Source organism: Phoxinus phoxinus (genome assembly GCF_949152265.1).
Source record: "Phoxinus phoxinus genome assembly, chromosome: 11".
Classification (NCBI taxonomy): Eukaryota; Metazoa; Chordata; class Actinopteri; order Cypriniformes; family Leuciscidae; genus Phoxinus; species Phoxinus phoxinus.
This window is the reverse complement of record NC_136886.1, coordinates 15,037,094-15,051,099: the sequence shown is the minus strand read 5'-3', so window position 1 is coordinate 15,051,099 and position 14,006 is coordinate 15,037,094. Positions and strand designations below refer to the sequence as shown.

At 35.3% G+C, this 14,006-nt stretch overlaps 1 protein-coding gene across 3 annotated transcripts in view; it reads right to left on the bottom strand.

Annotated features, from left to right (window-relative positions):
* Positions 1–13,564, bottom strand: part of ror1 (receptor tyrosine kinase-like orphan receptor 1) — a 121,074-nt gene extending 107,510 nt beyond the window's left edge. The window contains exons 1-2 of one of the 3 annotated variants that reach the window (XM_079627345.1): positions 13,531–13,564; positions 12,459–12,810 (exon numbers count right to left, since the gene is read on the bottom strand). In XM_079627345.1, coding sequence (XP_079483471.1) covers positions 12,459–12,540 — 82 coding nt within the window. In that variant the 5' untranslated portion in view covers positions 12,541–12,810; positions 13,531–13,564. Of the gene's footprint in view, positions 1–12,458; positions 12,827–13,223; positions 13,341–13,530 lie in introns of those variants that run through there. The other 2 variants (XM_079627344.1, XM_079627346.1) reach the window with 2 other exon arrangements.
* Positions 13,565–14,006: the final 442 nt, after the last annotated feature.

Below are 14,006 nucleotides of genomic sequence, written 5' to 3'. Positions count from 1 at the left end.
TCTCAGGGTGATTCACAGATCTATGGGGTGTAAGAAATTATATTCTGCCCCGATCCAACTTCCACTCCAATATATACATTTATATCAAAATGTTCCTTCACTTAAAAGAGCTTAATTATCATATAGAGACAATTACATCCAATCAGTAATATGTAAATAATATAACAGAGGGCAATCAACAACCATCTTGATTACAAGGACTTCAATAGCTTGGCACCTTCAACATTTGGCTGTTTTGTTTTAACAAGAAGATCCACTTCAGATAGATTTTATCACCTTAACCTTTTGCTGTTCTGATTTCACAGAACATCAAAGATGTGGGCACAGAGGAAAGATCCTCAATTTACATTTAAGACAGAGTTTCTGCCTCATGCTGAGAGGGAAGACGAATCTGTTATTGTTAAATTACACTTAAAAACAGAGTTTCATTTACATGTTGAAGGGAAAGACGATGTGCTTAATTTACATGTAGAGGGGGAGACGAACTAAATGGAGGATAAATGTTTGGGCTCGGGGGATGAGATGCATTCTGTATGACTCCGCTGAATCCGAAGTACTGTCTGTACTTTGTTACTACTTTGCTGTAATAAACTTCATTTTTTGAGATCTTCGACATCCACATCATTTTTTCTTACATTGGCGAGCCAGCCCAGTCGACGGATTTCCAACAAAGAAGAAAAAGGTAAGAAAAAGCTGTTTTCTTTCATTTATGCTGTTTTTGTCAAGGAATTCCTCGTTTTAAAAGAATCTAGAAAAGAAAAATTAAGGACAGAAGAGATCGAATTTGGTTTATTCAGTATTAGCAGGAGGAGTTTTAAGCCTATTCCGTACAATTTTGTTTAAGATTCTAACGTAACTGAATAAGCCCGAAGCAGTGTGGTGGCAGACTTGTATTGGAATTGTTGTTTCTAAAGTAATTGAAACAAAGTGCTTAAGTGTAAAGTTTCTAAAGTAACTGAAACTTGGTGTTGGTCTCTTATAATTCTGTTAAGATTCTAAAGTAACTGAATAACCCGAAGTAGTGTGGTGGCAGAGTTATATTAGATTGGTTGTTTCTAAAGTAACTGAAACAAATGTGTAGGTTTCTAACGTACTTGAAACTGATTGTTGTAATGATTCTGAGGAAATTCTAAAGTAATTGAATAGACCCGACGCAGTGTGGTCACAGAATTATTTCACAACTATTGTGTGTTATAGCATAGGCTAGACTAGTGAGTCTGATGTGCCGTGACTTTGTGAAGTTTAAAACAAAGAACCCGAAGCAGTGTGGTTTTGCCCGACGTACTGTGGCATTGTTTTAAAATTGATAAATATTGTTTGAACCGGAAGTACTGATAAGCAATACTGTTTTTAAGACAATAACATAAAAACCCCCGACGTAGTGTGGTTATGTCCGACGCACTGTGACAGTGTTAATTTTTTTATATAATTTGTTTATGGCCGAAGTACTGGGAATTATCAAGCTGTTTTAAGGAAAATAAATAAATACATAAAAAAACACTGTGTCCGACGCACTGTGACAGTGTTGTTTTTGATTTTGATTGTTTTTCCCTGAACGATTTTGTGTAAAATTTAAGGTCCTAAGGACTGTGAATTTGATTAAGTTTAGAAGGTTCGCTCAGTATGCTGGTTGTGTTCATTTGCATACAATCTGGGAATAAATTGACTAATGAATATCTTAAAGCATCTAGATAACGCAGTCATTTAAATCAGACGTTGTGAATACACAAGTTACTGTAAACCCAGATATAACTTTAAAATGGAAGAAATGATTGTTAAATACATCGCTAAACACGGTTCTCAGGGATTGTTTGATGGAATAGAAAATATTGTTGATAAACCATATGAGTGGGCTATCTCTAAGTTTGAAAATGATCCCAAAATGCCTAAGGACAAAAATGGAAAAATTGCTAATGCGCTTCAAGCTCTTTTTGCTTCATATAAAGTAACTAGGAGGAGAGTAGATGAGTTAGAGGCTGAAAATGAGCGACTCAGTGTTGGGGTAATTTCTACAAAAAATTACCTGGCTAGTGAAACGATATGGAAAGAAGAAAAGGTCAAGATGCAGAATGAGATTACACTTCTTAGAACTAACAATAGTATGCTTAAATCATCTGTGGAAACATTGTCCAACAATTTGGAAGAAGCGAAGGCGGCCTGTCAGTTTATGATAAAGAATGGCACAACTGAGAAAAACCCTAGTAAGACATTGTTAGGTGTCACATTGTGTAACCCAGTTCCAGAAATGCCAAATTTGCAGGAAGACAGGGCTGAGGGTTGGGAAAAAGATTCTCAGTCATTCAGTAGCCAATACTCTGACTGTAGAGTCAGGTTTCCTATGGCACCAGTCCATAGTACTACGAATGTGCGTGCTAGTGAAGGAAGGGAAGAACCAATGACCTCTACTATAGTCCGAGGATTTAATCCGACAGAACTAGAAACTATGATCAAGAATATTGGAAAATTTGATCCTGCCAAACACGACCCATTAGATTTTCTGAAAAACTTGGAGGAATATTCTGAAGTTTACAATTTTACAGATGGTGATGCATGCGTATTGCTAAGAATGTGTTTGCCTGACACTTTGTCTGGAGGATTAACTCAGAAAGTGAAGAACAGAACTGCTACTAAGTCAGAGAGGAAACAGGCACTGCTGGATGTCCTAGGTGTGATGTCAGTTAATTGGGATAGGATATCTGAGATGCAAATGAGAAAAGGGGAACACCCAGCAGCATTCTCAGAACGATTACTGGAGACATTTAAGACTTTCAGTGGCAATTCTGATATTACTCAGGATGATATCAGTTTCAAGACTGCTTTGATTAGCAAATGTGACTCATCCACCCGTTCTGCTGTGACGATGTTTGTGACACCTCTGTCTGAATATAATGACATTATTGCTAAAATGACACAGTTTTACAACAATAATGCTAATGCAAAAAGTCAAATGAAAGCTGCCAAATCTAGACATCCAGTTGCTGCCTTTAGTGGGAGAGAATATTCTACATTATCTAATGGTCTCCATCATAGACCAAGGAGATTTGCAAGAATAAATTCAGGTGTTATTCTGTGCTATGCATGTGGAAAAGCTGGTCATATTGCTAGACATTGTCAAGACAATGAGAGACCTCTTCAAAGCTTTGTCTGTCATGCATGTGGAAAGGATGGTCACATTGCAAGGCACTGTTTGGAGAAAAGAAAGGAAGATCAGGAAGTTGTTTGTTTTGCTTGTGGAATGATAGGGCACAAGGCAAGACAGTGTCACTTTTCACACAAAAGAGGGCAAAATGGACAAATGGGCTATCGTGGTTTGCTTAAGAAAATAGGCAATTTAGAAACCCAGTTAGCACTGTTGAAAGGGAATAATGAAGAATTAATTCACAAATTGTCAAATATACCACTGCACGAGCAACATGACTCAGTCACAAGCACATGCTGATGTAAATTAGAATGAGTTTTTATGATAGTAACATATTTTAGAAAATGGTTTACTATCAAAAGGGGGGCGATTCCTTCTGAAGCATGTTTTATTAGCGTTGATATGTAGTTGAAATTTATAATAAATGTTTAAATGACATTAATTTTGAAATTATTTTTGAGACATTACTGATGTTTGATGTTCATTTGATTAAACCTGTGACTTTGATGTTTGAATGTGAAAAGATGCTTGTGGGGGAAAGGGGGGCAACCTCTTCTTTTGATTATAGTTTCAGATATAAGCATCAAGATGTTTGTCTGAAATGTGTAACCTCCTGGAGAAAGGTGATCTGGTCGTTTGAAGGACGAGAAGGAAGTGGAGCCAGGGGATTTTCTCAAGAAAAAGAAAAGAATAGAGATATCCAGACCTGCAAGATCCAGAACTCCAGGCCTAAAAGTTAGGATGGAATTAACTGATGAAGAGGCACAGACTTGAACAACACCAGTGACTGCTTCTTCTAGAAGAATGGTCCAAGAAAAAAAAAAAAGAAAAAAAAGAAAAAAAAGAAAAAAAAGAAAAAAAAGAAAAAAAAGAAAAATGGACAATGGGAAGTGAAACAAGAGGAGATTTCAGAAACAAACCGTTTCAGAGACTACGGACAGCAGTTTCTCCACATAGAGGGAAAACAAGTGGATAAAGGATGTCCACACTGATAAAAATGACACACACATGGACACAAAATGACACACACACACACACACACACACATGGACACAAAATGACACACACACACACACACACACACGGACACAAAATGAAACACACACACACACACACACTCACACATGGACACAAAATGACACACACACACACACATGGACAAAAAAATGACACACACACACACACACACACACACACACACACACACACACACACACACACACACTATTGTCTATTGATTGTTGATTATTTGAGTTATCAAAACTAAACAATATGCTAACATCACTGATGAGAACACCACTGAACATTTGACATTGTGAGAGCCCAACAAGGCCTTGAAGAAAGACAAGATTTTTGCTAAACAAATGCATGATGGAGATATGGCCTATTCTGGTTTAATTTGGAAAATGTAACCGTTAAAACGGCTGTATGTGTATGTATCTCTCTTATTATTTGCCAACACATTATGTTATGTATTCTGTTTAAACATTAGATTATAGTTAGATTATAGATAATTCCATTATCAATATTGAATGTTCCAAGTGGATATATAATGGTTCTTGGTTACCTCCGTAAAAAAAAAAAAAAAAAAAAAAAATAAAAAAATAAATACATTTCATTATCACAAACTATGATAATTTTGCTCAAGTGAAGTAGAGCCATAACTCGGTGTGCAGGAGGCGTAGATCCCGAAGACGGGTAAGATTCTCTGATGGCCATAAGGGAACGACCTAAGGCAGGGCTACGCCGCCACTGAGGCACCTGCCCACCAGGAAAGGGAGGTGTTATCTATGAAAAGGGAGTGGTTGTGATGCTTCTTTTGGGCCAAGAGCATCAAAGGGGGGTCTGTAAGAAATTATATTCTGCCCCGATCCAACTTCCACTCCAATATATACATTTATATCAAAATGTTCCTTCACTTAAAAGAGCTTAATTATCATATAGAGACAATTACATCCAATCAGTAATATGTAAATAATATAACAGAGGGCAATCAACAACCATCTTGATTACAAGGACTTCAATAGCTTGGCACCTTCAACATTTGGCTGTTTTGTTTTAACAAGAAGATCCACTTCAGATAGATTTTATCACCTTAACCTTTTGCTGTTCTGATTTCACAGAACATCAAAGATGTGGGCACAGAGGAAAGATCCTCAATTTACATTTAAGACAGAGTTTCTGCCTCATGCTGAGAGGGAAGACGAATCTGTTATTGTTAAATTACACTTAAAAACAGAGTTTCATTTACATGTTGAAGGGAAAGACGATGTGCTTAATTTACATGTAGAGGGGGAGACGAACTAAATGGAGGATAAATGTTTGGGCTCGGGGGATGAGATGCATTCTGTATGACTCCGCTGAATCCGAAGTACTGTCTGTACTTTGTTACTACTTTGCTGTAATAAACTTCATTTTTTGAGATCTTCGACATCCACATCATTTTTTCTTACAGGGGTCTGTCTTTGAGAGCAGTTAAGACAGCACGGGCTTCATAGCGTTTCCTCTGTGCACATAGCTGGGCAGAGGTCGCATAGGCTTCTGTGGCCTGTTTGGCTTCCAATCACAAAGCATTAGGGAAATGGAGCTTTTTATTTCAGATTCCATGGTTGGTGTGGTCGAGTAAGTCATTTCTGCTTTGCCACAGAGTAAGAGAGCTAAATGAATGAGTGAGAAGGAAAGAGACAACAACTGAACCAAAGGAAAAATAGATGCGGAGTATGGACGAACAATAGGGCTAACAACAGTTTCCCTTAAAGTTTTCAATTGATTTATATGCCATTTTATTGAATATTTATGGTGCAACATAATTTGCATTAATGTAAAAAAAGGCAACTAGAGTGAGGTTTTTGTACAATGTTGGGGTAACACAAGTAACGCAAATTCCGTAATCAGATTACTTTTTCAAGTAACTATTACATTATTGCATTATTTTTAAATTTCACTTTTTTTCAAATAGCCTATAATGCAAGTTACATTTTTGTCATGATTACAGTTTTGTCATTCATTGACTGACACCTCTCCAGTCCCCATGTTGAGAGAAATCGGGAGTAATGGACTAAACATCATAAATGTGCGCAGGCATTTACTCATCTCACTTGCACAAAAACAGATTCAGATCAGAAACAGTAGGCCTATTCCTCAAAATGAATAAAAACTGTGATATGCAAACTCAGAATATTACACAAACCTGCAATAATTAAATATGTTAATAAAACAAATATACTTTATGCATTTAACCTCAGTTTATTAACCAATATCTTTGCTGCTGAACTTTTATGATCCACTTCAACCATACTAATAAACAACAATTATTTTAGTTAAAATCCCATTTGTCTTTCTTTCTTTCTTTCCAAAAATATAACTAATGCAAGAGTAACACATTACTTTTCATAAAAAAGTAACTAGATTAGATACAATTAGATACCTTTTTTAAGAAGTAACGCACTATTGTAACACATTTAAGTGCATACTTATTCCAAATAACTGCATCATTCACCAATTGACGATTCAACAATTATCTATTAATTTAATTAAAAACAAATAAAATATCATTTAAAACTTCAGGCATTTCCTAACCTCTTAAGTAGTTTTTTTGTTTTTAGTGAATGTATATGGTGTACACAATGGAGCTACAATCGTTTATTTCAACACCTTAGATTTTCTCTGCTGGTCTCTAACAAACCCTACCAACATTTAATGGTCCTTTGGCTTTTGTCCTGAAGAAACAGAGCAAACTAACTTGTGTTTAATTGTGACCCACTGGCAGCGACAAGCATACAAAAACAGCCTAAACAAACAAACAAACAGTTGTTTAAAATATCTTGGTTTGACTGCAGCATGTGGGTAATGGTCTGTAGAAAGGTGAAAGGCCTTACGTATCCTCAAACAGCATCAATAGTTGCTGACAACAGATAATATTATTTAAACACAATCTTTATAGGTCTTTCATCTCACAATATTTATCTTTATAGGTTTATGTAAAGAGTGGGACTTACAAAACAAGAGGCCGAGGATCTTTCCAATTCTTTTTATTTTGTATGTGGAGCATTACTGTGGCTGAAGTCAGCTTGTTAAACCTAAATCACTAATCATCACAGTCTTGAGCATTTCTTACCTACAGGATCTACGTTTCTAGCGACTTACAATAATTCCCAAAGAATCAAAAGAAATCAAAACATACTTAAAGAGCTTATTGGGTCTCCTAAAGAGCAAGCCCCCCAAAAATTAGTTTAATTAGACGGAAAATGGAAAAAGATTTAGGCATGTTTAAATATTTTAAATAAATCCAAAATCAATATTTGGCCTATGAACTGAATGCTGCAATGGAGTAGTTACGTTAACATTGTGCAGTGGCTAAAACCCATAACATTTATTTTTCCGAGATTGCACAGTTTTAACACTCCCAGTGAGCGCATAGTCGCATACACACATAAACACACAATACACATTTGCACATGAACTTAAATAACCTGACACTTCTCCCACTTGGGCCACAAACAGTGCAAGGAGCGTTCAATCATTTCAGCAAAGTCAGAAAACCACAGTCTGTGCAGGTCAGACAAAACACTTGTGTAAAATAATTTCTGCACATACAGACTAAATACAAACAATAAACAAACGCCTAATGGCGGCGTTTCCACACTCTAAAAAATGCTGGGTTGTTTTAACCCAATTTTGGGTCAAATATGGACAAACCCAGCCGTTGGATTACATTTTTAACCCAACGTTTAGGTTTGTCCATATTTGACCCAAAATTGGGTTGAAACAACCCAGCATTTTTTAGAGTGCAGGCTCTGCAGATCATCATGAACGCCTCTGCTCTAAGAAGACCCGATTGCCATGCAGCTGGTGTCAATATATTTGCAATTCTCTCTGAAGACATAAATGGCTGATTTTAAGATCAACTGCAATAACACATATTCAAAATACAACAAGACCATTGATTTAAAGGAACCCAGTCGGATTTAAAGTAAGTTTAATCAAAAATTAAATAATTTTTTTTTAAAGAAATGTTCCATATTGTGATGCGAGTGTGAGGCAAGAGTGTCAATTTAATTGCTTTAGGCCTTTTTTGTTGCACTTAACACAGCATGGGTGAACATCAGAAGTCTTGCCAGGGCTGAGCTGTCCATCACGCTATGTGAAAACTGCCATTTGGATCTCAGCGACCATTTCAGATCTCTAGGTACAGTGCAGCTAAGGACCAGCAACTAAAAAACATGCAGAAATCCAATAAAAGCGTGATTAGACTGAAGCCCCATAGTGAAGCCAATGCCAAAAAAAAAAAATCCTTTACAAATGGCTTAATCATCTATGAGTATGTGGGTGCATGAGTATAAGCAGCATTTCCAACACCTAAAAGATGTTTTTCAAAATACCGGTAAGCTAACCTTAGTAACATCCACTTCCATCACTCAAGTGACTAATGCAATTTCAGAGCCAGATTTTGACTACTAGGCCACATTATTTAGGCAGGGAAAAAATGCTCCAAGACTGACAGCGAGACCGAATTATGAATGTACAAAGCTCTCCTCAGAGATAGAAACCTGACGCTGTCAAGACCAGCACTGTGCGGAGGAAAAGAGAGAAATCTCCCAGATGACTGATACTTTGCACATATATTTTCATTTTTAAAGCAAATATCAATCTCCGACTGAACAGGCAGTAAAGGTTAGGTATTTATGAGCTCACTGGGAGTGTGGCAGGTACAAAGGACCAACTGTGGGCGGCAAGAAATTTGCCAGTCTTTATGCATTGAGGGTTAGTTGAGTCCTTAATACAACGTAAACAAGCTTTAGAGCTTTACTTTCCGACACATTTACAGCTAAAATTAAAAAGCCATGTTTCATCATGCCCTCTCTAATGTGAAATGTAGCATATCCTGGCACATTACACTGGGCAGGCAAGGGAGAGTAATTATTTGATAAGTGTTGGCAGACGTCTGATCTCTTAGATAATCGTGGCAGCTCATTTCCTATTATATTCATTGCAGACCTTTTGGCCTGTGATTTATATTACCATTAGCATTTTTAAGGCCATTGACCAAAAAGACGAAGAGAAAGGTGGATAAGACTTATCTTAATGTATCCATAATGCAATATGCTGCCACAAGCTATATAAAGATCAAGATTAACAAGTACTGACAAAAATAAATATGATATTTTTTGCCAGATGTGGGCCATTTTCCAATATTATATGGATAAATATAATTGAAAATGTTTCATTAAAAAAAAAAATATTTGTTTGGTTGAAAATGTTTCCATTGCCATACAGTAAAGTATAGTGACCTTCCACATAGCCTAACGATATTCTACTGTATATTACTCTGATGCCACTTCATATTTTTATTTGATTTTATTATTTTTACATACAAATTAATAAAATATTTTTTTAGAAGTTAAAATCATGGCATGTATTATGAAGGATATTTCTTTACAACATCATAGATAAATAAAAAAAACATTCCAACAATGTCTGACAAAACAGGTTGAAAAAAACATTTCTATTGCCAGTTTATAATGATGCCAGTTTATCTCTGATGTCACTGAAGCTGGATAATGCAATTGAACAGCTATAAACTCTGCCAGCTGCTCTACCGCAAACCCAAACAGAGCGACACGGACTTAGAGCTTGTATCACGCCATCACTAAAGACAAGTGAAAATACACAGATCATTGTCCGAGCTTATATCCAAGACCTAAACATCCAGCTCTGACAGAAGACTTACACAAAAGATCGGGTAATAGAGAGCAATTCATCAAAGTGTTAAAACTGCTGGTAGGCCATATATTTCTCCTCACATTCTGTTTATTAAACAAGAAGCCAAGTTTTTTAATCCAGCCAACATTCACCATTTACTAATACGAGATGAAATGCACAGTAACTTCTTGTGTTTGACACCTCAGATATAAAGATTTATAACTCTCCAGAAAGAGCATGGAGAAGTTTACAACCTGTGATATAATATACACAAGCAACACAGAGATTTATAAAGTCCTCCCAACCAAAAAAAAAATGGACGGTTCACGAGGGCTACGTCAGTTTTACAAAGTTAGAACATGTGGTTGAACGGGCATTCCTTCAACATCTATGAAGGGTTTTTTAAAGACGGGAGTCTTGATGCTTGAGTAACTGTACTGTACACTTGAAGACCAGATTAAACCAATGAGTTTCACTACGACAAGTCAAATCCTCCCTCATAGGCTTTTCTTGAAGGTAAAGTGGCTTTTGTGTCAACATTCAGTCTGGCAGTAGAATGCACTGAGTTCCACCGCAGTGATTTATAATCTACCAACTATTATTAAAACCAAAGACTGGATCACGGAAGCCGTCTGTTTCCATTTTGCCCACCGCTCTAAAAAATATGACATAGCTAGATATATGTAGCGTAGTGTCTATAAAAATCCATCTGAAAAGGTTTAAATTTTGTGACAAAATATCCATGGATACTATCTAGAACAGATGGGAAAACACTATTGAATACATTTATATAGATAAGGTGAAGGAAGCCACATATTGACAAAAAAACTCCAAAAAACTCAAAAAATCCATCAGCTAAAAGGACAAACTAGGCTAGCTAAATCATAAAGTGGAGCCTATACTAAAAGTGCAGACATCATGACACACAACAAACAAAGCAGGAATCTAGAAAAGAAAAATCTGTCCAAGCCACAACACTCACCGCTTATATAGTTATATTATAGTTACCGTTATAAATGAGGAGCAACTGTTAAGATTCCCCACTGACAACTCAATGCAGAAAGCTTTGCATGTCATGGACAAAAGACACGCTATAGCATTAAATATATATAACTTAGCTAGCAGGTTGTTGTTTTGTCAGTAAAATTTGTCATACATCCTGATATAGTATAGTATTCACTGTTGTAAAACTCAACTTAACCTAACAATTTAATTGAAATTACTTAAGATGTACAGTAATATATACTTGGATTGAAAGCATCATCATCTGATTAGTGCTTACCAAAATCTGTTTTAAAGTTAATTTCCTGCCCACTATTTAGTGGACACATTGTATTATATAGCCTATATATATATATATATATATATATATATATATATATATATATATATATATATATATATATATATATATATATATATATATATATATGAATATATGAATATATATATGAATACAAGGAAACAACTAAAATTGAAATATATAATATTAATTATATATATATTGATAAATATTAATTAATCCTGCGCAGTACATCTATAAAATATGATCTCTGTATTATCTATGTAAAAACATAAAATAAAATAGTGGTGATAAATACTGCATATCACTGAGCCTCAAAATACTATTTAAAACACTGCTTTCGCACATCTACATACACTCATTAACAAAAAAAACAATGTAGTTATTATTATATGACCTTAAACTAAACCAGGTCACACTTTATTTTACAGTAACCTATCCAAGTTGCAGTATTTATGGCGCTGACATTTATTAACTACATACAGTAGCCTAGCTATACCTTGTAATTATTTTGTGTATAGCTGCTTGCACTTAAATACTGTTATTGTTTTGACTATTGTAGTAATCAATAATAGTAACATCCGCTGTATGTAACATAGACACTCTAAAATAAGGAGTTACGAAAAGTGCACGACATCCAAGTTGGTTTTTGGTATTTTTTAGACTAGATAATACTGAAAACTAGAAAAGTTAATAGAAGTTAATGTACCTTTTTAAGTCCTTTGCTCAGTATAATTGGATGCTATCTAATGTCTAAGTGCTATTCTAAGGCAAATGAAGCAGCTCAGGCCGTACAAAGAGACTCCAGCTGAGAGCTTAAGACTGTCACTCTCTCAATCAGTGCACTTGAGGAGCTCTTTTGTCATTCCAATGGCACAAAAACTGTTTAGATAGCCCTTTGGCAACATAAGTCAATAGGTAAACAAAAACACCCTGAAGACTACTGAATGAAATGATACCTCTAACTATAGTTGGCCTACATGATGTTTGACTTATGACATGAATAGCGTTTAAATATCATCAAAAATGTACATTTTTACACTGTTTAACAGTGCACATGTAGCCTATGCAAGTGCAAATAAACATTTCCTTGTTAAGCAAATTACGTACCAAAATTACTTTTGCAATATTGTATCTTTAACATGGGCATCGTAATGTAATTTGAGACACTGTTTCCTGAAATGATTTCTAATAATAACATAAATATTTTAAACTGCTTAGTATTATTCCCTTTGAATGTGTTGTACTTAATCAAAATAATGTTTAAGTCGATTATGAACACAGTAGTGTAAATGCATGAGTTTGATCGCCTACCGCAGATGACTACGAGCAACACGATGATCAGTGTGAAGTTGCGCTGGCATCCGTGCGGCTCTTTCGCTGTTCCTCTGCTCATTTCTTCTGCTTCTGAGCGCTCTTACATCCACCGCAAGTTCTTCTCACAGGTCAGTGTTATAGCTGGACAATGCAGAGCTCTTCAGGTCTTTACTGAGCCTCAGATGTCCGCAGAGGTGTAATGTTGTAGGCGGATGGTCCTCTGCTCTGCTCTCTCCTTCTCTCGCTCCTGTTTGGAGTTTGAAATTTCTTCAGTCCCTTGAAGAAGTTTCCACTTTCCAGTCAGTCTGAGGACATGTGCTGCTCTCAATAGTGTTTTTGGCGCCACCTGCTGTTTAAGTACAGGGCTGTTAGAAACACTACATGTTTAAATTGTGGACAGTTGGAAACGGGGTTTCTATATCTATTAACTATCTATGTTTATAGATATATCTATCTATGAACTATATCGTGCAGTGAGAAGCTAACAAAATTGATTAACCAAACAAAAACTTTTTTTGGCGTGACTAATCAACTCAAATCTCATTAGCCTAAGCTAGCAACAGCGCGTTAGCATGGTAAGTTAAGTGTAACTTATTAATTTATGAAGACAGCGTCAACAAAATACTAATTTAAGAAAACTTTTACGATATTTACGACCAATTTAATTCATATTCAGCCTAAACACCTAGCACATTAGTCTAACATTCTTCTCAAAGAAACTCCTGAATCAAAATCTTTCAGTGGAGAATAATAACAACTAACCTTTTCATCTTGCTCAAAATCACATAACACTTAATTTCACCATTGACTCATTCTAGTACCTTGAAAAGCATGCTAGGAACTAATTCCAACCAAATATTATTTCAAACACGAATTATTGCAGGCCTAGTTTAACACAAACAAATTAGGCCTAAATTCCATTTTACAATTTTAAGTAGGCCTAGATTGAGCACACTTAAATTAAGTTGTGACAAAATGTTTAAGAATTGTGTTGAATTTTTGTGCAACATACAACAATCCCAAATAATAATGAATAAAAATAAGTAAATAAAGTCACAGGATACATTACAAATTCAAAGGCCAACAAAGGAACTGCACTCAAGGTCTTGTAGGAGTAAGTTTTATAATGCTGTATTATAAAAAGAAGTAAATTAGTAATGAAATTAATTAGCCTACAAATAAATAATAAAATAAAGTAGTTATTAGTATTTTATATTTATACTTTTGAATACATTAATAATAATATAACATTTTAATAATTTAATATTAATATGATATAGGTCTAATATTATTAGTTATTATAACTATTATAACTTTGGTGAAAATCTGAATGGATTTTCAAATGACATATTAACAAAGGTCATTTTTAACCGTCAGATCAGCATGGTACACTGTTAAAAATAAAGGTTCCAAAATGAGGGTTTTAACAGCAGTGCCATGGTAATATGCCATAATAATAATGAATACAAATAAGTAAATAAAGTCACAGGATACATTACAAATTCAAAGGCCAACAAAGGAACTGCACTCAAGGTCTTGAGTAAG